The 23,073-nt window shown below is 39.3% G+C and overlaps 1 protein-coding gene across 1 annotated transcript in view; it reads left to right on the forward strand.

The window, feature by feature from the left end:
- mllt3 (MLLT3 super elongation complex subunit) overlaps window positions 1-23,073 on the forward strand; it is a 58,355-nt gene that overhangs the window by 5,562 nt on the left and 29,720 nt on the right. Inside the window, exons 3-6 of the mRNA XM_073474509.1 lie at window positions 15,680-15,762; window positions 15,881-16,024; window positions 18,539-18,577; window positions 19,605-19,733. Of these exons, the coding sequence (XP_073330610.1) occupies window positions 15,680-15,762; window positions 15,881-16,024; window positions 18,539-18,577; window positions 19,605-19,733 (395 nt within the window). The remainder of the gene's footprint in view (window positions 1-15,679; window positions 15,763-15,880; window positions 16,025-18,538; window positions 18,578-19,604; window positions 19,734-23,073) is intronic.

Consider the following 23,073-nt stretch of genomic DNA (forward strand, 5'->3'; position numbering starts at 1 on the left):
ATGTGGCTGGAAGAACGAGTGGGAGAGCCTTCAGTAAATCTCACGCGATGACACATGCCATGGGGTCTTTCCAGTGTCTGTGAAGTCTTTGGGGCCTGTGTGTTTTTACATGGTGACAAATTGTGAGCCAGAGTGCTTCCTGGTCTGTTGGGTCTTCAGATGCTCTTGAGTGTTTCTCATTGAAACACAGCCCAAGTGTAATAAATCAGAGAGCGCTCTAGTGCTCTAGTGTTTCAGGCCTGCTCAGGTGAATGTAACAGTTTGTTACAATTAGACTAATATTTTAAAATGTTATGTTCACCAACTAGTAACATGATACAAGTGCTGATTTGGATGTTGGATGGATCATCTCTTTGTTGCACATAAATTATCTTGAAGGGAAAATTTACCTTATACTCTGACATTGTGAGATATAAAAATACTATACATTGGACCCCGTTTTTTTGGGACAAATACCGATTTCAGAGGGGAAACATCCATCGATTGCCAATATAGCAGCGAATATACTGAATGTTTGAGCTAAAGTGAAAATAGACCTAGTGGATTGTACAATCGATTTTGAAAAATGTAGAGTTCATTTTAACTGATCATGAATAAGTATAAAATATTGATCTGAAAAGTAACTATAGCTGTAAAATAATAAATGAAGTGGAGCAGAGTGGAAAAAGTATTGTTGCTTTGTCAGCAGGATTTCACAAAAACTACTGAATGTATTTCCACTAAACTTGGATGGAGGATGGGTCTCCGCCAAGAATATACCACATTAACTTTTGATGCAGTAAAGGGACGGATCCAGGAATTCTTTCTCACTTTAGTTAACATTGTGAGATAGGGTGTTTTTCCACATTTTTAATGAAATTCTCAGGGAATAATGCATGGATCTTGATGAAAATCATCAGTTCCATTTAGGTGGCTGGTATCTGGTACCAACCAACTTTGTTTTTCAAATACACGTGGCAGATTGACTTTAGGTGGCAAGTTAAAATCAGCATAATTCATGATATCTCATAAATCTGAAAATTATTTTCAGTTAAATTTTGGGTCTATAAATTGTCAGAGGATGGTGAAAAATTCTCATTACATTTTCAGAGAACCCAAGGTGACCTCTTCTGATCGATTGTTTTGTTCAACCAGCAAAACCCAAAAATATTGATTTTACAAATGCATAAATTAAACTTGAGAAGTTGCAATCAGAGACTTTTTGGCATTTTTGCTTGATAAATGACTCAAATGATTACTCGTTTATCTTGCTGTTGTGTATTAATATTAATTTTGGTTTGATTGATCAACTTATTGTTTCTGCACTGATGGAGTTGTTGATCAGCCTTCAGGAGATGGTGCTAGATACATGGCTGTTTCCAGCCATCCCGGTTTAAGGATGGTGGTCTGGAGTAGTCAGAACAGTTTAAGTGGTCCAGTAGGGCCACAGCTGGCTACACACATGCAGGAAGTTTGGGTCAGCGCCAGCGATTCCCACTCTTTCCTTTCTTTTTTCTCTTTCTTGCCAAAGTGTTTGATTTAGTGCAGTTTGCAGCTGTTGGAGATGAATCTTTTTACTCACCTGCATGCCTCACATGGTGCTTGCCCTCCACTAAAATAAAATGGGAGGCATTTAAACAAGTCGTAAGCACAAAGTAAACCTGTCGACAAGAATTGACTGCCACCGTTTTGCTTACAGAAACCTACAATCTAGTCTGTGTGCTGTGTTTGGAGTTTATGGATAACACTTAGTTTTGTTTTTGTTTTTTGTTTACTTTTATGGACAGCAGGAATATGTGTGCAATGTTAGGAGAGAAGCTTTCATTGGTTACATAGTGTGTAGCCTTGGAAACTTGATATTTAATGTGAGGAATTGGATGGTACTGGGAGGAAAGAACCCATCTCATACTAAATGGAGTGGAACATCATTTTAACTTCTCCCTGTTTCACCAGGTTGTCGAATGCTGTTTTGTCAGCACAATGCCTGAATGTATTTTTTCACGACTGATTGATTGTTTTAAAGTTAAGAAACGAGAAACCAAAAATTGAATTCTTAAAATATTTGACCAGATGCACTTTGAATGCAAGCCCTGTGTGCTGAGATACCTCCACCTGGATCTTCCTTACATAACTGACAGCAGTGTTTGATAAATGGAGTTTACGAGTGTGAACTCTGTGAGAAGGATGGCAGCAGGAAAGCGTTTGTTATGTGGACCAGGGATTCCCAGCGGCCTGTCAGGATTTCAAAGACTCCTGCACAGATGAAATCTATCATTGCCACTTGGCTCACTAGCAGCTTTCATTTAAGAGGTGTGTATTATTTAGATTTGTGTCAGCCTTGCTTCATTTGCTCTTGTAAAGATGCTGATGACAGGTAGGCTCATATGACACGCAGATAGGATTTCAAACAGCTTTTCCACATCAGTTGTTTCTTTATTGCTTGTCTTATCAACATGTCATCACTTTGAATTTCCACACACACACACAAGGTATAGCAGTCAAAACATAGAAAGCAGTTAGAGAGAGAAAGTGATAAGAGACGGTGAGCGTAACTTCCTACCGCTCGTCCTCCCACACTCTCAGTGATTTGTTGTGCAGCTCAGAGAAGCTGCCAGACACACATTTAGATTAATGATGAATCAGTCAGTAAAGCTGCCACTGCGCTTCATTATTGCCATGCGGTTAACGGGCCAGCGTTGAGGTGTTGCCATGGAGACGGCCTAATGGCAATGCCATCTGAACAAATGGAGGTAAAGAAGCTCTTTGGAACCAGTGAAGGGGGTGCTATTTTGGCAATAGGCAGCAGCGGCTCATGCTGCTTAAGCACCTCATTTGGAGCCTCGGCTGCCATTTAATCTACTCTGGAGATGGCATCTCTTCAAAGGTGTTTGTGATATTTCAGAGGATTGTCACTTTTATGGAAAGATGTAAGACGGTGTAATGGGAAAGAAATGGGCGAGCTCGGTGAAAAGAGTTTGAGATTTGTGGTCTGTGCAGTGCAGGGAAGATGCACAAGAGCTGAGGTTCTTTTTGTCGAGACTGAGGAGCTTTTTGTTACATGAAAAAACACTTGAAACCAAGATTTTTCCTGGGTGAAAGACAAAGTATGGTGGTGCCTAAGCTCGGCTGTACTGGCTCTGTAATCAATTAACCAAACCAAACCTCTGTTGTTTGAATGGTGTGCTTTACACAGCACCAGCCTCGACATACTTTATTGTAGGGGTGGGTAAAAAAATCAATCGTATAAGAATCTCAATTCCTATCTCTACAATTCAGAATCAATTCATTAATGTAAAAAAAACTGGCATGATGTTGACGGAACGAAAAAAGCAGAACTGAACGGTGAGGGAAGTGCAGCACCCAAGATTACCTATCTTCAAAAAAGGCAGCGGCTGCAAGCATGTCTTTTATTTAATGAGTGGATAATCACCTTTGCAACACAAACTTTAAGCAGGCCACATGTTTTCATGCTATTGCAAGACATTATGACAGAACATGAACGGAACAGAGCAGCGGTCAGCAGTAGCAAAGAAGACCAGCTGAAAACAGCTAACAAACACGCCACAGCATTCAACACGTTTCTGTTATCCACATACAAACATGCATGCCTACAGATAAATGAATGAATGAATTAATGCCGTTAACTTTTTAAAATTAAAAGGCTGCAGATCATTTATCTTAATTTTCAGTTGTGTCTCATATTGTATTTCAGCAGATTAAGGACCCCAATGAATGGTTTAGTGCACAGTATACTGAAATTAGTGGACCCTTTTGTATTCATGAAAGCGATAATCAATTTCGAATCAAGAATGAATTCTGAATCGAGTCAGACACCCAAGAATCGGAATCGAATTGAATTGTGAGTTTGCAAAAGCCTCACACTCCTTATTTATAGTATTATACATTTGAGGTGTTATGGTACACAAAATCCACAGTTTGGTATGAACCTCAGCTCTGGGATTTACTGTATATGTTTTAAGTACAGCAAAAAGAGCAACCAAAGGCAAAAAATAACATCTTTGTCATTTATTTTGAGATATGATAACATGAATCCACCAGTGTGAGAGCTGCTGCTGGGGCAATGGATAAATCCTGGATGACTGCACATTTTGCACATTCATACAAGGCAGTGGATAATTTCTGGATGAACTCAGCTCATTATAATGCATACAAGGCAACGTATGATTCCTGGACGACTGCAGAAATTTCTACTATGCAGACAAAGAATATGAGAGCGAGGTTCAAACACTGCAGTAGATGCATTTGAGTGATGCTGTCTCAAATGGTTTCGACACCAGTCACACAAAGACTACTTCCACTTCAAAAATGTCTTAGAAAAGCATATTTTGGGCAAAACAGTGTGGTGCGCCTGTTGAGAGGGGCTGTCTGCACAATACCATCATATGTAATTAACAGCAAAAGCATTGCAGCTGCATCTCGCGCCAAAACGTTGAAAATATTTAAATTTCTAAAAACTGCTGGAAAATAACGATGCCCAGTACAAGCGGATCACAGCCAGGCACACCATACAATTGTTTAGTGTCACTCAAACCTACTGGAAAACTATAACATCCCCCAAATGATAGAGGCTCTTCCAGCTTGTGTTTTAGACCTGGTTATATGAGCTGTAAATCCAGGGGCTAACCCAACATGGTTTGGCTTACAGATCACAACTGCCCCACTGCCAGAGCTGCCCCAGTGGAGCTCTTTAGGATGTATGATCCACCAGTGCCAGGATACCTAATTAGAGTTTATGAGGCTAATTCTACAGTAAATATTTGATTTACAGGGCATACAAATCTGGAGATAATTGCAAACCGAACTGAACCGTGTACCAAACAGTTCAGGACGAACACACATGCTGTTACCCACACATTAGAAATTCAGTTACTCATTCCTACCTTGTTCTACTCCCCTGTTTTGAGGATGAGCACTACCACATCTTTTTAACAGCAGTATGCATTACCTCATCTGTTCCCATTATGACAGATTGTGTGGCTGTGGTCTATTTATGTGAACCCATGAAAATTACTGTATGTTTTCCCTTATTTTATGACATTTCATGACAACCGATCCTGTATGCTTTCTATCGAACAAACTAGATCAAAACCTTCAATTCAAGTAAAGAAAAACTCCCCCCAAAAACTATTTATAGCATGAAAAACATTGGAAGAAAACCCACAAAGAGCACAAAGGGGGTTCCCCTCTCCCAGAACAGACACACAGTCAATAAACAGAAATCTTTTTGCTTGAAAAAGTGAAACCTGTTTTCTGAAAATAATGTATGAGATGAAATAATATTCTGAGTGTGAAGCTTGTCCAACTGTGTAACTAAGTGTGTCGTTTTATTTGCCACAAAACTGTAATGGGCTCATTACTACTCCTGTAACTTGAATCGTCTGTAACTGAGATTCATCAACGTTTACACTTGAAGCTAACTGAGGCTTCAGTTTTACACTTCCTGTATTGAACTTTCCAAAAGACGTAGAACATCGCCTACTGAAGTCAAACTACACGACAAAAGTTGAGTGTGGAAGAGTATCTCCTTTCCTGAAAGAACGTTCTGTTTTGTTCTGTTAGCCAAATTGGCGACAGTACAAGCCCCTTACAGTGTATACACACACTCTCTCTCACACACACACACACACACACACACACACACACACACACACACACACACAGATTGATGCATTAATGATTGGGCCAATATGTTAGCCTCTGGCCATCTCCTGGGCTCTGTGGAACACTCGCATGAAACCTTTTAACTCCCCTCATCCTCCGCTCAGGCTTAATTTGTGGCTTGTGTGCACATACCACATAAGTCAAGTCACTGCAGTGACCTACACATAAGATACAGATCCTCAGGCTGAAAAATGGCTCAGAAGCGGCGGTACATTCCTTTCCTCTTTGCTGTGGCTTTACTAATGTGATCTCTGAGCTGTGATGATACCAGTATTAATATCCTCACAGGAGATGAAGGATGCTTTCCTGTACATGTGTGCATGTGTGGTTTCTTTTGTCTTCTGTCTGTCTGAATAAAGTTTCACAAAGCAAACAGTAGTGACATCATTATACAGTGACTTTTTTCCAGCAAAGGATACAACGTTGCATGCAGGTTAAAGCTGCACTCCTCTTGTGTTGTTCAGTCCACTGTTCATTTTTTGTGATACTTTATTTTTTCAAAAGAACATACAGAAATACAGTTGAAAAAACTGCAGAACCTACAAACAGTTGGTCACCTTTTGTATTTATACGAGCAATTGCATTGATGGATATACAAGTCAGTTCATATGGTAAATATTCAGTGATCGTCTTGTGAGGTCACATACACAATCCATTTTTCCCAGTACCGCAGTAATTTATCAGTCCGTAAATTTAATAAAAAAGTTTTTTGTTTCCATCCCTTGAATAGTAGTAACAATATCTATCCAGTTAGTCTTTGTTGGAGGTTCAGCCTGTAACCATTTTCGTGTTATAGCTTTCTTGCTGGCAGCTAATAATATCCTTAGTAGGTATTTATCTTGGGCCATAAGATGAGCTGCAATGTTGCCCAAATAAATTGTAGTAAAAGAGCAGTCAATGCCATCACCAAATATGTTTTAGGACTTATATTTCAAGAGTTCATCCATTTTCTTGAATGTTGGGGGAGGAAAAATTGGTTTCCCTCGAAGGCAAATCTTCCTTGTACGTTGCTATGAACAAAATGGGTTGTTTCTCTACCTCTGCATCATTAATTCACTCTTATCACTTGATGATTGTCTCACTTGTAGGGAGAGAGGACAGTAACAGTCTGGAACAGGGAGTATTTCACGTGCTGATAAAGGATCTGCAGAAATTCTGCAACATCTACTTTAGGATGTCAGGAGTCCAGTTTGACAAATAAATGCTAAAAAAGAGCCCGCAGAACCCACATCATAGAGAACCAGACCAATTACTGTGATCCAGCAGCTCGAAATTTGTCTACAGCTGACACAAGCTGGAAGCAGCAGTTTCTGAGTCGGTGTATACATCGGGAACTTAAGGTGAGGTCGTCTGTGCAGCGTTTAGGATGGAAATACCCAACCTTGTGTGTAAAGGGTCCTGAGACCCCCTCCTCGCCCCCCCTCTCCCAGTGTCTGGCAGAAATCAAAGAGCTGCAGGAATTTGCCAGTAATTGTTTTACGATTCCTCAGAAATCATACCTACTTGTATAGGTGAACACAAAGAAAGCAAGAGCCATGAAAGCTGCAGGCTGGCTGCTGCTGTTGCTGGTATGAAAGGATGGGGAAGGGGAGGAGGTGCAGAAAGACGGGCAGCCACCACCAAATAACAGGAACTGAGCTGTAAATGCCGGCTCTCCCTGGGTTCAGTCAATGAAAGGAGGTTGCAGGAAGTGGTTTATTGAAGCATGGTTTATATGGGCTGTCTGTTGGCAGCTCTTTCACTCCTTTCTCACTCGCCCCTGCCATAAAACATTTGTCTTTTATTTACAGCACCTCCACACACCAAAGCTGGAAGATCTGACTTAGGAATCACTAAAGGAGCCATGGTCTCCCTTTTCATCAATGAAATAAATGAAGCTGAAAGGGTAAATTATTTACCACAACTATAACATGAGCTATTACTGTACCATTTTGTTACAGTGGTTTAAATTAGGCTATTAGTCCAGTCGACAGAAAATAAATAAAAAATAAGTCATTTTTCTGTAATTTATTGATTCACAAAAGAAAATGATTGACAGATCAATAATTCTTTCTTTATTTCCTTGTTTGGGAAACCCTGGGAGCAGCTTAGCCAAATGTCACTGACTAACAAGTCTTAAAGAAACCATATTGACTGTACTTCATCACAAAAACAACACAACACTGATTTAAGGTGGCCAAAAAAGTAAAACATTCTTTCGCACTTTATTTTAAAATGCAAGTTTTAAGGTTTTAAATTAGAATGCATTGCCAAAAATATGTTTAAGGTAGTTTAGAAACTGGTTGCTATGACATGACATGACATAACCAAAATTCGACTTTTCTTTTTTTGAGCTTGTCAGTGTTAAACTTGTCCATACATATCTCCGTTGCAATACTGTAAAATACAATACAAAAATACAATACAAAATAAAATACAAACAAAAGGAATCTTTTTCTATGTTAAACATATTTTAACACCTAGTTTAACACATTTTCCCCTTTTGTGTCACTTGAGTGCTGTTACGTTCACCGTCTGACAGTATCATCTATATTCTGTATCGGCTTGTTCAGCTTCTCATTGAATTACATTTTCACTCAATTAAATCTTAAAACAAAGCATGTTGGTGGCACTATTTAATGAAACTGAAATATAAACATTTGTGCATCATCCAGTCTGATGTATTTGGGATCAATTGAAACGTTTAGATGTCTGGTAGAATTTTAAGTTCTGTGGCTTTGAACAATGTTTTACTGCACAGCATGAGTGAGACTGGCTCATACAGCATGCAGCCGCATGTTTTAGCCTTTCAAAGCAGTATCAGCCAGGTTGTAGTATTTAATTTGCTGGATTAGGCAAAAACTGATATTCCTGTTTGTTAATTTTGTTGATTGACAATTTTCTTGAAATGTATTTTGTCTCTGCATACAGTGTATAAATATTGCCAATACCATGACTAAGGGATTTAACCATATCACCCACCCATATTTTCCAAGCAGCATCAGCATGGTAGTTTCTGTCTGCGTCTATAGAACGAGCAAGAAGGCTGAGGTCATGAGATGGAGTTGGAGCAGAGTAAAGTTGTTGGAAGCCAGCGGTAGATGGATGCTGGCTGGTCAGCGGAAAGGTGCTATAGATGAGATATGAAATTTCTAATTGCAGTAGTGATATACAGCAGTGGTGCACAGTTGCATCTTATAAGCGGGGTGAGCCCTTGAGAAGATGTAGCATCAAATGTCAGAACACCGCACATAATGGTTCTCAAGGGAGGTTTGGGAGTCTGTTGGCAGCACCTCGTCCCCACTGTGAGTCTTGTTTGTCTGGGATCTGCTATCAGGAGCATCCCATTGATTTTGACCCCAACCCCCACCCCTCACTTCAATCCTCCAGTTCTCCTTTCAGTCTGTGTTTGGTCCCTTGAGGTGGGTGGGGCTTCACACCTTTGTGGTTTTAGTCAAGCATGTGCATATGGTGTTGTTTATGTTTAATTTCTTGTCATCCAGCCTCTTTTAACAAGCATGCTTCTGTCTGTCTTTTGCCATGCTTTACATACTGCTGGTTTGGGTGCTGCGTGGGTGGAAAGAGGATCCTGTCCATAACCTGGTTTACCATGTTAAATCAGCTCTAGTTTAACCAAATGAAGATGCTGTGCATGATGAGAAGTGAGTGGTGTATGCAATGGTCGAACCCTGTTCAGTCTTTAACTGCCCCACCTGTTGGGTCACTTATCCAGTGAGTTGGCTTATAACACACACTCGGATGTTTCTAGCATTCTGGTTTTAAGTCTTGGCAGACTAATCTTGAACTCGTTTGTGTTCTAGGCTCTTGTTGATTGGTGTGAGGTCATTTGGGTCAGCAGAGAAAACTATAGTGTGAGGTTGTTTTTAAGGGAATGTGCCTAGCCGACCAGAGACGCCATCCGTACTGAGCTGCTAATCCCCACCCACCATTGTTAGAGCAGCTCATATCACGGCTACTAATTGTTTTTTCGATTGCTATACCGTCATATGATTGTGGATTGTTTTCCAAAATGTGTAGGACTGTGTTTATTCATATTTCGAGGATTGTTTCATCAGATTTGAAGTTGGCTTGGTCTGTCAGGTCCAGGATTGGGTTTAGAACCCTTAGTCCTTTATGGGACCAACCAAATTATGTCAATAGCATTGTCCTGAGTATTAAAGGCCAGCATTGGCATTGAATGTCTGGTTAGCTTCATAATCTTGTTAATCCGATATTTACTCAGTTAAATCACAAATTCTGGGGCTTTTTTTTATAAAAGGTCTTGTTTGTGTGGTATTTTGTTCTGTCAAATGAAAAAAAGTATATTTAAAATAATTTTAAGTTATTCTAAATTGAGTATATTAAAAAGTTTTTTCTATGTAAAAGATGTTTTTGCTCTTTCCTGACTGGCTTTGGGTTATTAAAATCATGATTAATTTTCTGTTCATGGACTAATAAGTTAGTTAGTCTTTGCAAATCTGACATAAAAATGCAAATAAATTCAGCACTCATCAGTTTTTTAGCCGCTTGGGGCTGAACTCTACAGCACGAGGAACCGTAGACACAACATCTGATATTTTATTTTTATAAAGTCGTTGTGGAGGACGTGTTAAATAGTTGCCTATTTACACATCCAGCAAACAGTTGTCTGTACTGGAGTATAAACTTGTCTGTGTTCTCTCCTTGATCTAAATAACCAATGCCTATCTCTCTCTACGCTGCACATGTGGACACCTGCCGCTCAAAAGCCTGGCATTTATTGCACACTTGATGCTGAGATGAATGGCTCCATTAGGAAGAAGAGGGATTAACAGTAAATTAGCAAGCGGAAGGAGCTCATATTTGAAGCCACAAGCCTCACTAAAGAATTTCTTATTTCCAGTCTTGTCTTTTGTTTTACGGTCAGGTCTGTCGTCTAGCTCGGCCTCATTACAAACCAGTCTGTGTAGAAAGGGCAAATACATAGTGACTGGCATTGTTCTGTGATTGGCATCTGGGTTTAAATCAGGGCCATGTTAATAAACGGCACAGCCCTGTCCCTCTGTGAAAGCTTCTGTGACCACTGGCAAGTTTTCTGTTACAGGTCAGTGGTTGCATTGTGCATCTTTGCCTCTCAGACGCTCCTTCAGATAATATTAACCTTTTTAACCTGAACTACTGAACCCCAGCCAAGATGCTCCACTGACTTCACCTTCACATTTCTTGGGCTTATCTTGAATCCTCAGGGTTTTACTCTCATTTTAACCATAACTTGACCTGTTAGTTGAATCCTGCGGAGAGGGGAAGATTAAGTTTTTATTTACAATACCACTAGTATTTTCTCGACAAAGAATGCGGACAGGACTCACAGACAGTGTTCATTGATATATAATAGTTTTTGCTGAAATGTGTTTATTTTTTAGAATAAGTAATAAAAGGCAGGGCAGGGAGCTGCTACCATTTAAAACATGATAAACATGCCAGGACATTTTCTATTGATGGTGCTGAGCAGCATCTCCACAAGATCAATTTATTTTGATATCTAGTAATGCTAGGATATATATGAGGATATATATTGTGTAACAATAGAAAAACGTCTCCCGTTATATATTACCTCTACTGTTAATTTTGTTAATTCGCAAATCACACTCTTTATGACAATATTTGTCATTTGGATGGATGCATTCTTCCATGTGGCCAGGATACATTCTCGTTTCTATGAAATGTCAGAAAATAGTGATGATGTAATAACAGCCATAACAGAGGCAAATCTACGTCTGTGTGAAAGTGTAAGCCAGAGGGGCAGGACATGGGTGTGATGTTCTGATGGCGTTCACAGTCTGACAACTAAACGAATCCTTCACTCATCAAATAAAAAGAGAAATGTCCCACACTTCAACCCACAAAGCACAGTTACAAGACCAAACAACAGTGTCTTTGGCATCTTAGATGAGGAAGAAAAATGCTGAGTTTATACGTGGAAAAGATACTGTCATACTATCTGTCCTACTGACTATTAGTCACTCTTTCGCTTGGAAAACAGTGCCTGTCCCCAGCAGAAAGAGCCAGGCAGCTCCCGCTACTGGCGGTGATTATGTGATGTGCTTTTGAGCAAAAAATAAGGCTGCTCCAATCAGGATTTTTGAGGCCAATCACTGGAAGCAGTATTGGCTGATACCAATCACCGATCAGAAATTTAGAACATTTATTAGAAAATGTCTCAGTCTCAATGTCTCAGTCTTTGTACTGACGTCTTTGGTGTCCTGAAGCCCCAACTCCACCACCTGCTTACTGCTGGTTACTTCAGATTGATAAAATGTACACTAATGTGAAGTGTCTGTAACTCCAAACTCAAACTACTTTTACCTACGAACTGTACTTAGCTGAAGTACTTGAGAACATGTATTTAGTGTAAAAATGTTGTGTTGTCACATTAAACTGCATTTCAGTTTCACACTTCATGTTCCTCTGAACAGTTCTGCTGTGTTATGTCATTTTGAGCACGATAAAACATCCATATGATTATAAACAGTTTGCTGAGACATTTGTAGATTTACAGGTGGAAACTGAAAAAAACACACAGATCTCAATGTTATGATGTGTACTGTCAAGCCTCTTTTGGCTCCACAACACCATCATGCTGTATGAAATGACACACTGAGGTGGCATTATGCCAGTGAACAAAGGCAGTGTATATACAAGCCATCGTTGCAGTGCTGTTGCAGAATCTTTGTCTGAAAAAGTCTCCTTTACAGTTCGTGTCATCAGCTGTATAAATAGTGGACAGAGCTCACATGACTGAAAAGTGAAGCCATTGCGGAAATGCCTTAAAGCTGCAGCATTTTAAATAGACTAAAGGGGGTGACTCCACTGGTTGCAAAATGATGTCAGATTGTATTTAAGCTTATGAGAAAATTACCCTACTTCCCACTTGATTTCTTCCCTCAGTAAACAGTTTCCTCATGATTTTATGGTCTCAATTGCTAGTTTCACGTCTTCTTCAATACAGCATGATGTTCATTTAGCAAATCATGGTCCCATTTAGAGTAAAATAGACAATAAGAAGGGTATGTATTGTAAAAAAAACAAGATGGCGATGACTAATGCCAAATTGAGGTTTCAAAACAGTCGTCAACAACCACTGATGTGATGTGAGGTGATGTCAAAGTGGGTTCACACTTGATTTGTCCATCAGGGAGTGATTACAAGATGATTTAACTCAGTACATATCTTGGTTACCATCATGAGTCTAAAAAATATATTGATGTGTGTTTTTGTTTGTTTGTTTACTTTTAATTACTGATATCAGTATCAGCCTCAAAACTCTGGTATTGGTCTGGCTCTAATTGCACGTCATTCACTGTAGCTGAACTGAAAATATCTCAGCATGACATCACGTCTACCCAGCTATCCATGCAAATAAAAATATACCAAAACATGTACAGAGCATATGTGCTTGAGTGTGAACTTTTCTTTCCATTTTGGGGCAGTTCATCTCATCTCCTTCTCCACCTCGGGTTGTGTAAAGGTGTGGTGGTGAATAGGCTCTTTTAGCAGGGTGTAATTGAACCTGACCCACATGCACAATTAACCCTAACCCATAATATTTGCTCAGTGGTATTGGGTTTTGGATGGCTCGGCCCCAGCGGTGAGGTCGACCTCGGCGTAGTCAGCCGAGCCATCAATCACTGCTGCTCCCTGAAGGGGCGGGGCTCCTAAAAGAAACAAGAGAGCACAGTGATGATGTGATTGGTGCCAAAGCCAAGTCAGTACTGACGATGACTCAAAGTATTTCCAAGGTCTACTGCATCACTAAAAAGCAAAGCTGTCATTTGTATGCTCAGAAAAGCCGTAACGTTTTTCCAGCAGTCTGCGGTGTCCACTTTGGGGACAGATGAGGGACCAAATACTTTTTAAGCGGCTGTCAAGAACTGATGTTCGACACCAAAAGTCAGATTCTTAGTCTGTTGTTAGTCTCATGATCAACTATATCTGGAATTTTAGATAACATATGTAATACTTTTATATAGTTATGAACTTCTTCTGCAGCTGATAATGTACACTGTAATAACACTGATTCTTTTGATAAAAATGACATGTTGTAACCCAAGACACAGGGCTCTACTTTAGCTGGCATATGAAACATTTATTCAAACTGTTTGTGGGACATTACATTGATGTGTACAAACTGATAATAACATTACAGTAGTGTGAGTCATTATTATAATATTATGGCCCAATATTATGTTTTATGCAATATCATTTGTTAGATAATATATTGTTGATATTGTCATAGTATCACAGCACTATAATATCATAACAATGGCAATAATTGCAATGAATGATAATTTTCCATCATAAGTAGTGGTGATAATTTAACAAAACAAAACGTCAATCAAGGTTCATTTATTAGCGTCAAAGCAAATTGAGTGATTTCAATTTAATGAGGAAACTAACTGTGGAGGATGACACTCAGATATAGATGAAAACTCCAGACAAAGCCAGTCAGTGGAACATGAATAAAGTTTATTTGTCAAGAATGAATTGTCAACATCAGTAGTTGTGTATTGCCACTAGAGCTGATGTGGTTAGTAGGGATGCACTAATATGACAGTAGAAAATCACTAACAGCCCAAATTCACCTTGTTGACTGCTATCATCCTATCAGCAAATAACATGACATTCACCCAGCAGTGGCAGATATTATAGTGATAGTATGATAGTATATCTGTTGACTCACGAGTTTTCATTCATGAGCTACTGTCTAATCTTGTTATCCCTGACATCGGTTGTAAGGCTATGTAAGTACTGAAAAATTCTAATCATTCAGTTGATTGCTGGATAGCGGCGAAAATGCTTTAAAGCAGTTGCTTTTTAAAAAAAGAATCATTCTCATGTGAAAGAAGGTTATATTTAAGGTTGTTTCAGAAGCCTGTACGATGGAATTTGTACTCTTTGAAAGAAAACGTAATAAAGGGCTAAATTTCTTTTAAAACAGTTGAGTTATTTTTTTATAATGAAGGTTTCTTTATTTAATTTCAATTAATCAGCTAAACAATTGACTAGATTATCCATCACACAATTAAGAGATAAATTGCTAATAAAATAATCTGAATATAAAATTGCATATGAAATTATTGTGTTTAGCCCAGGGATCAACTAATGAAGATCCTACAGAGTAACAATAGTACAGTAGTGATGGACTGATGGTGCCAGAGTATATTTTCAGTGTCATTGTTCCATTCATAAAGAAAACCCTGACTCTTAATATAAAAAGTCCAAAGAATGTCAAAGCTTTTTCTATTTTTTTTGTAAGCTGGAAAGGATTTCACCTTGGCATGAATCATTTTCACATTTCACTCTGGTTGTTATACACTTATGTCATCTTAGATATCCTCCATTCATGCCTTTGCACCAGAGTGACATTCTCTGAACCAAAGATAAGACCTGCTTTTAAGTGTGCCTTCAGTAAACACACTCAGGTCACACATAGATGGACTTAATTGGTAGTTTTTCTCTGGGAGTCCATTGGGAGAGAGGCTGACAAACACACACCTCCAGGGAAGAACACCTGAGCTCTAGTGCTGTGTGTTTGTTTTGAAAGGCCCATGGGATGAGGAGTCTTCACCTTGTAGTGAACTGGGTGGATTCACAAGCTTTAAAGGCCCTGGTTCTAATTTAAACCACAGTTTTTGTGTCAGTGCAGGCAATGGAAGTGGGAGTTAATGAGATCTCATGAGAATGGAGCTGCAGGTTTAGTGGCTCAGTACATGCAGTGACACACTGAAAGACTTTCAGAGCAAAGGCAATACTTGCATATGTTTTCATACTCATCTTCCCCTGATCTTTGTGCCAAAATGGTGAGAGAATGTGAAATATATAATAATGGTTTAGACTGTCGGTGTTCAGCAGAGCACCCTTCAACAGGGATTAGATGAGGGTAGTTATGTTGCATTTTATAGAGCTAAATGAATTTGAATGAAATCTTTCAGATTTGTTAGTCACCTTGTGTTGAAGGTCAGTGGTCTCTCTTAAATTGCAAATGTATTCTTCATTTCAGTGTGCAAGGATCCCCCATACAAAGTGGAGGAGTCTGGATACGCAGGTTTCATCTTGCCTATTGAAGTTTACTTCAAAAACAAGGTACATTTAATACTGTTACTCCACAGCAAACTGAACGTAATGTTGGTCAAGTCCTGATAGACTGATCATGACTGTTCTCCTCTTTTCCCTCTCTGGGTGGATCACCACTTTCCCTCAGGAAGAACCGAAGAAGGTTCGCTTTGATTACGACCTGTTCCTCCACTTGGAGGGCCACCCGCCTGTTAATCATCTCCGCTGTGAGAAGCTCACCTTCAACAACCCAACAGAAGAGTTCCGTAGGAAGCTATTGAAAGCCGGAGGGGTAGGAGTCCGAGAAAGTATTGTTTCTTAACTGCCTAGCAGGAAAAACTTTGTATTTTTCAGTGCAGTTTTTCCCAGAAGCACTCACACAGACAGTCATACAGTGTCACACATACTTACACAATCATTCAACATCTGTTTCACCACAGGAAACTGGCCAGTAGATCTGCAGAGGGTCAAGTGCCCTGCTAAGGATACCTTAAAATTAAGTGTTCGAGACAAGCCACTCATACAGCAGATTCCTGTATCGTATGAGTAATTCTGTATATTGTTAAAGAATAAGGCTGATGATACTTCTTATTGTCAACACTTCCCATGTAAAAACAAAGAACAATGTAGGACTGCCCACCTAACAGTGGGTGATTCCAGTTATAGAAGAGATGACCCTTGATCATCTCAGATGTCATCAGTCTAAACACTGCATTCTTTTTAGTTGTCATTATAAACAGAGAAATGCAGGAACAAAAGAATGGCAGGTAAACTTTACCAAAAACCAGCTGTGATGGAAGTAGAGTAGGACAATGGAAACGGAGGTAATTGCGTTTTTGAGCTCTCAGCTTAGTGAAGTCGACTACTTTCGATCCAGATGCTGGTACAACCTGCTCTACTGTTCTTCCGTCTGTGTGTGTGTTCATGGTGATGAAGGAATATGTCACCCAGTGTGAAAGTGTGTTTTTAAAAGTTGTTGACAACAATAGAGCTCTATGGCACAGGGGAAGAGCATACATCAGGCTGTGATACACATAATACTAGTTAGCCAGATCAGTTCGTTGTTGGCTTGGCTCTGCACATGAGATTTATGTGAGACTTATCCTTTAATTAATCTGTTTCTGTCAGTGTACTCCAGTTTCCAGCTTTATGGCTCTAGTGTTGGTGGAGTGAAAGCTGACAATTGATGCCAGGGCCTTCCAGCATGACATTTGTCAGTGAAGATGGTCAGGTGACAGTCTAACAAATTACACATGACCTTTGCAGTGTGAAATAGCACCTCTGCCCTTTCTTCTTCATTTCATGTAACAGTCTGTTAATTTTACACTCATATTTTTTCTTTAAGGAGTAAAAATGTTTCCAGACCTATGGAATTGCTCTTTTTTTCACTCGTAGGCCCCGCAGCTGTCATTCACAAGAGAAATGTGACTGTGGACGCCAAATGTCCTTCTATTCTGTACGAGTTGTAACCTAACCTCCCCTGTAGGGTTGTGCATCTCTCCTTTATAAGATGATCCGATACGTATCTAGATACATGGGCTACGATACAATTCAGGGACAATACTCTTTATTATGGAAAGATTGGGTACGATTTGATTTGATCCGGTTTCGGTTTATAATTCTTTGTTTCATGTGGACATTTATTTTCTAATATAAATTAGAATAAGCCAATTCTATAAAAGTGGCATTGCTTAACTTCAAATAGATATTTCATAAAAGACCTGAGAATCCTAAATATTTTTCTTACTATTATGTATATCTTCATCTCTAAAAAAAACAACTATTCTGTTGTCTGGATCTCCATGAGCAGGGTCTGTCTGAGCTGGATCTGTCTGCATTGTCTCTCCAATCATTTGCCAATGCTTACTCGCAATAGTATGTTAATATTTACCTAAATGTGGATTACATATGTATCCAACACATTGAAAAAAACAGTTGTAGCTTCTAAATTTCACAAGCTATTGATTCAAATGCTAGAGGTCCTGGTTCAAATCCATAAAGTTGATAAGTTCACATTGTTTATGATATGGATAAAAGTTCAAATGGGTCAGTCTGCACTGGCTAAAAATGAAAAGCTGCTAGCTGAGGGTTGTGTCAATTGCTCCTTGCTAATAATAGAGGAGAGATAGCAGCTTAGTTACTGTCTGAGCTTAGAAAGTCTGCTTTTGCCAACTCAGATATCAGAAAAGAGTCAATAAGCAGTGCAACCAAACAATATTTCACATTCACACACTTATTTTCACAAATGGAGCAAAATGCTTGCAGTGTAAAGGCCAGCTGTCATTAAGGAGAGCAGTGCTCCAACATTAGCAGGCTGATGTGGACAAAACACAGCAGAGTTCAGTGAACACGGCATCAGGTTTGGATCGGCTTTATTTTAGCCGATACAGAGCCATGAAAACATGCCAGGATCAGCTCAGGACATCCCTAGTTGCTTCCTCAGTGTCAGGTGCAGTCAGTCTGTTGGCCCCAGGCCAGAGGACCCCTGTAGTCTGGAGGTTTTATGACTGGAGCTAAGTGCTCTGTATTTACTTTGCCCTGCACCCCCTTCCTAGCCTCAGAAAGGGCTCAAGTGCTGACATAGACCATGTCCAAACTCACATTCTCTATTGTCAGGAAATTCTTATTACTAAAGGGTCTTCAGTGTTATTACAGTTTCACTCAGTTCAAAGTTACTTTACCATACTCTGTTCCACAGATTTAGACAATAACAATAATAATGTTTCAGCTTAAATTGTTTGTATTTTATAGGATTAAGCTGTAGATGATAATTATCTGTCTCTTTCATTGTCCCTCTCTTTAACAGCAACGGGATCCTAACAAACGAAGTACAGAAGACTCAAAAGTAAGATTTCCAACATGTCATTGATGATACAGATGTGTTTAATGGTGATTTGCATACCTCTCTAAAGTGGTTTAAAATTGTTTTTGTTGTAATGATACAAGTAGTCCTGGCTGGGTGATTTACCATTGTGTAGCTCTCTAGTATAGCACACTGAAGCAGCTATGTTGTCTTTACTTGCATATTCTGGCCATCTTTCTAGCCCTGTAATGACTACGAGATATTCCAGCAAAAACAGACATATTTGGATGTCTGAATGTGTGCTCTGTAGACATTTGAGGCATTGAAGATTCATTACTATAAAGTCTCCCCAAAAGCCTTCTCATAGTTCATACTGGACAACTTAACCAAACCAAAACCAAAGTTACTTGGAAAGAGCCAGGCTAGCAGTTTCTCCTTGCTTTCCGGTCTTAAGCTAAGCTAGGCTGTCCACACCCTGGCTCCAGCTCTGAGCATGCAGACATGAGTTTGATATGAAACATCTCAGCCACTCCCGGAAATGAGGCATATTACCCCAATTTTAAATTATTCATTTAAGATTTGAATTGTAATGCCAAATAACAGAAATGTCATGGATGTGTCTCTTTTGAATAAAGCTGGGTATTCTTTGAAATTTTAAGTGCCAAAAATAACACCTAAAAAATGACTTTATATGCAGATGATATGTTGCGTTTCATAAATAAGGTACTCACAACACTTTCAGCTATTCTTAACATGAAAGGTTTAGTCAATATCAGCTGGTGTAAGGAATCCCAATAATGCATATTTTTGGACTTCTTGGAATAAATATATCCCCTTAATGTAATTTAAATTGGGGAGATCTGATAAAAGAATAAATACATAAGACTAAGAATCTGGTCAGGCATTCAGTGCTAGCTCCCAGATCTTTTGATACTGCATGTCTGTAGTACCCAGAAGGACTTAACGTCCAGGCCCAGCCCTACTTTTCAACTTTATAACTGTGGCCCAAAGCAACATCTTTCAAAGCAAGGCCTCTAAACATTTTGGTTTGTTGCTGTTACTCTGGCAGGTGATGGTAATGCAGGAGGGCTCCACCTCCCTGTTCGGCCAGCACCTGAAGCTGCCTACACTTACCAACAGCTCGCTGACATCCACCTTCTCTGAGCCAAAGAAGGGCAAAAGCTTCCATGGGTCAAAGGTCAGTGTTGTATCCAGCCACAGCCTGGAGCTAAACAACCTTCTCCTCTACCTCCGCTCTCAGCCTCACCCAGCTTCAAGACATTTTACGTCTTCAGTCTCCAGACCCTAATCCCCACATATTTGGCAGCTTCAAGACGTCAAATATATTTAAACTCTGGGATTTCAAAGACATCCACCTTTGGCTTAAGCAAACTATATCTTGGCTGCTGCTCAGCCATAGAAATTAGTTCACTGACCCGGAGACATGCTGTGAATCTTTGTGGGTTTGAAGATGCACACATTTTGCACTTATGTACTTTTATAACTTCCTATGCATAGAATTTTCAGACAATAATGTACAATATCAGTGAGGAGAACTGAAGAGGGAGATGGAGGAATGACTACATGATGGCCCTAGAAGCATGTGAGATTTGAGACATTATCGTGCAGCAGTAAATCATGAATGTCAATAAGCTGGCATGTTGTTTCCATTACGTGTTATTTTTAGTCCCTTTAACTAGTGTCATTTAAGAGCCAGGTTAGGAGAGGCCCGTTTCACATGGAAACAGTTTCCAGTCTAAACACAGAGTGTGTGATGAATTACTGGTGGAGCAGGAGCGCTCTCTCTCTCTCACACACACTCTCTCTCTCTCTCTCTCTTCCCACCCTTCCCACCCCCACCCCCGCCCCTCCCCCCCTCTGACCCACCTCTCCGACCTAAATACGTAAATTTGCCAAAATTATTTATTTAAGCTCTACTACAGCCCCTGATATATTTAATACAAAAACAAACCGTTTAAGACTTGGTTGAGTAAAATGTACATGTTCCAGCAGCATAAACGATGGGCTAAGACAAGGTTAAAAAACAAACCAATAAACAAGTGTATGAATGAAATACAATTTAAAAAAAAAAAAAAAAGGAAAAATTACATTCAGAATTATATACATTACAATACCATTTGTGCAATTATTTGTGTGAATTAAGTTGTAGAAAAATAGTTCAGGAGAGCAATTCCAAAACCAAAAGTGTTAATAATAAGTAAAATACATAAAAAAAAAGTCTATGTATATAGTTGTGGAATATGATTAATGTAATATCCACACTATCCAATATTTATATACTATTATAGATGGCATAGAATACTATGTTAAGGTATCAAGGTATAAAATATAACATACAAAAAAAGTGATAAATTATATAATGCAGGTTTTAAGAAGCATTACATTTAGTTTTCTTTACAAAAAAGGCAATAGATTCCTACATTTAATTCAATGTAATTTTTAAGACATTTTGGTCTTGAATATTTTCCCTTGCTTGCTGTAGACAGTAATGTTTGTTTGAAAATGATTTTGGATGTGGTTGCGGACGGGCATCGGACCAGCAACCACTGTCACTAATGCTAGCTACAGTAGCTAGGAAGCTTATCAACTCGTAATTGATTAATTGTATTAATTTTGTCATCAGGAATTAAGTACTGCTGGGAGGTACTGACAAAATGTGAAGCAATAAGAAATACTTCTACGTCCCCTAGCTTTTCTTTATACTTTAATTCTTTTGCTGGTATGATCATGAAAAGAGGTATTAAACTGTATTCTGTGGCACAGTAAAAGAGTCCCAAAATTTCTTCAATTTAACTTGCTCCAAAAATATATTAAATTCCTTGAAAGTAAAAATGTATTCCATATCAGTTTGTAATTATGATGTGCTATTAGTCCCTCTCTGACAATATGATTGCTATAGGACCTTCAGTGATTTACACCAACTTGGGTCACCTGCTAACCTGCCAATGTCACGGTGCTGAAAGGTTTGTTAAAAAGTGCCACTTTAGTGATCTCTTCAATGTTGATGGCAGTGGAGGCATTGTGTGTCCCCTCCAGAGCACTAAACCAGTTTTTATGTCGTGCCGCCCTGGGAGGGAAATGGGTTCACTGCATGCTGGAGTTTAGAATGAGCCGGCAGCTTTACATCCTGAGGTCCCGAGGTCACCAGCAGATCGACAAAATGAAAGGTTTTAGAGGTGATTGGGCAGAGTTGTAACACACCCCGTCGTCTAGACTGCTTTAATGGGTTTACTGCATTGATGAAATATTGACAAGGGGGCTGGAGGTGAGACCCAGGGACAAATGGCCCCCGTCGTTAGAAGGAATGCATTTCCTCCTTTCTCCACATTGCTCTTCACTCCACTTTTAAAGTTGCACATGTGTGGCTGTTGAAAAGGCCCCTTTACCCTGCTGAACAGCACTGTTCAAAAGAGGTTCTGAGTTTGCTCTTTAAGCCTATAGATGGGGACTAAGAAGACCCTTTTGATTTTCTTTTTTGGAATAGACCTCTTTTCACTGATGGCAATGCCAAACTGCAGGGTGGCATGCATGTTTTCTCTTGTGCAAAAGGCAGAGGATTAATCTTCATTTGACCTAGCTGCCTGGTTTTTGCTCACTTTGTTGTTCAGAGCTATGCATTGTAGAAGTTCTACATGTAGTCTAAAGAACAGTCCAAAGTTGACACAATACAAACAGCAAGAAGACAACATAATCACAGGAGGCATTTTTTTCTGCTGCAAAGAATGGTTTGATCATTGCTCAGACAAGATGGGACTTTAAATAAAGGCCCCAGTTTTTTATATTCAGGGTTATTGAATTATTTTCATTTGCAGTTATTTTAGTTATTTTCACAGAAATACAGCCCAATACCAGACAACAGTATTTCTTAGTCACTAAATATGCCCTTGCTCTATTATGTTTACCCACTGACCTAAAGTGGGATTTCTCTTTACCATACTCCATAATCCTTTGAGCTGAAGTTTTTTTCTATGGTAGCTTAGATGATTCTGTGTAATATTGCTCTAACACTGTCGGATAGAATTTCTTGGTGTTTTTTCTTACATGACTTAAAGTATTTAGCACCTGGAAAGATGGCCCTTGCATAAAACAGGGTTGTCTGTGCAGTAGAAAGACACTAACAACAACCAGAATACACTGCGCAGCACCAAGTCAATAAACACTCTGCTGACCGGTGAGGTACTGCGAGTACAACAGTACACTAGAATATGTTTCTGAAAACTTTTTAGGCCAGAAATAGGCAGTGTAGAAACAGAATCTTGGTTTATAGTTTATCAGCACTGCCTAGTTTAGACAGGTTGATCAGAGTTCGGTAAGACAACTCTTACTTGATCCAATAGAAAGAAAGGAGCAGCTCGCTGTCTTGATCTGACTATACTGTGTCCACGGATGCATGTGTACGAAAATGCAGAAGTACAATGTGTAGTTCATACTACAGCCCTAAAGTCTTCAAGCAAAAGAGTGGGGAGTTTTGGGTACAGGCAACATTGAGAAGTTTACCATTGTTGATTTTTCTTTTT

This window comes from Pagrus major, chromosome 10 (assembly GCF_040436345.1).
Source record: "Pagrus major chromosome 10, Pma_NU_1.0".
NCBI classification, from domain to species: Eukaryota; Metazoa; Chordata; class Actinopteri; order Spariformes; family Sparidae; genus Pagrus; species Pagrus major.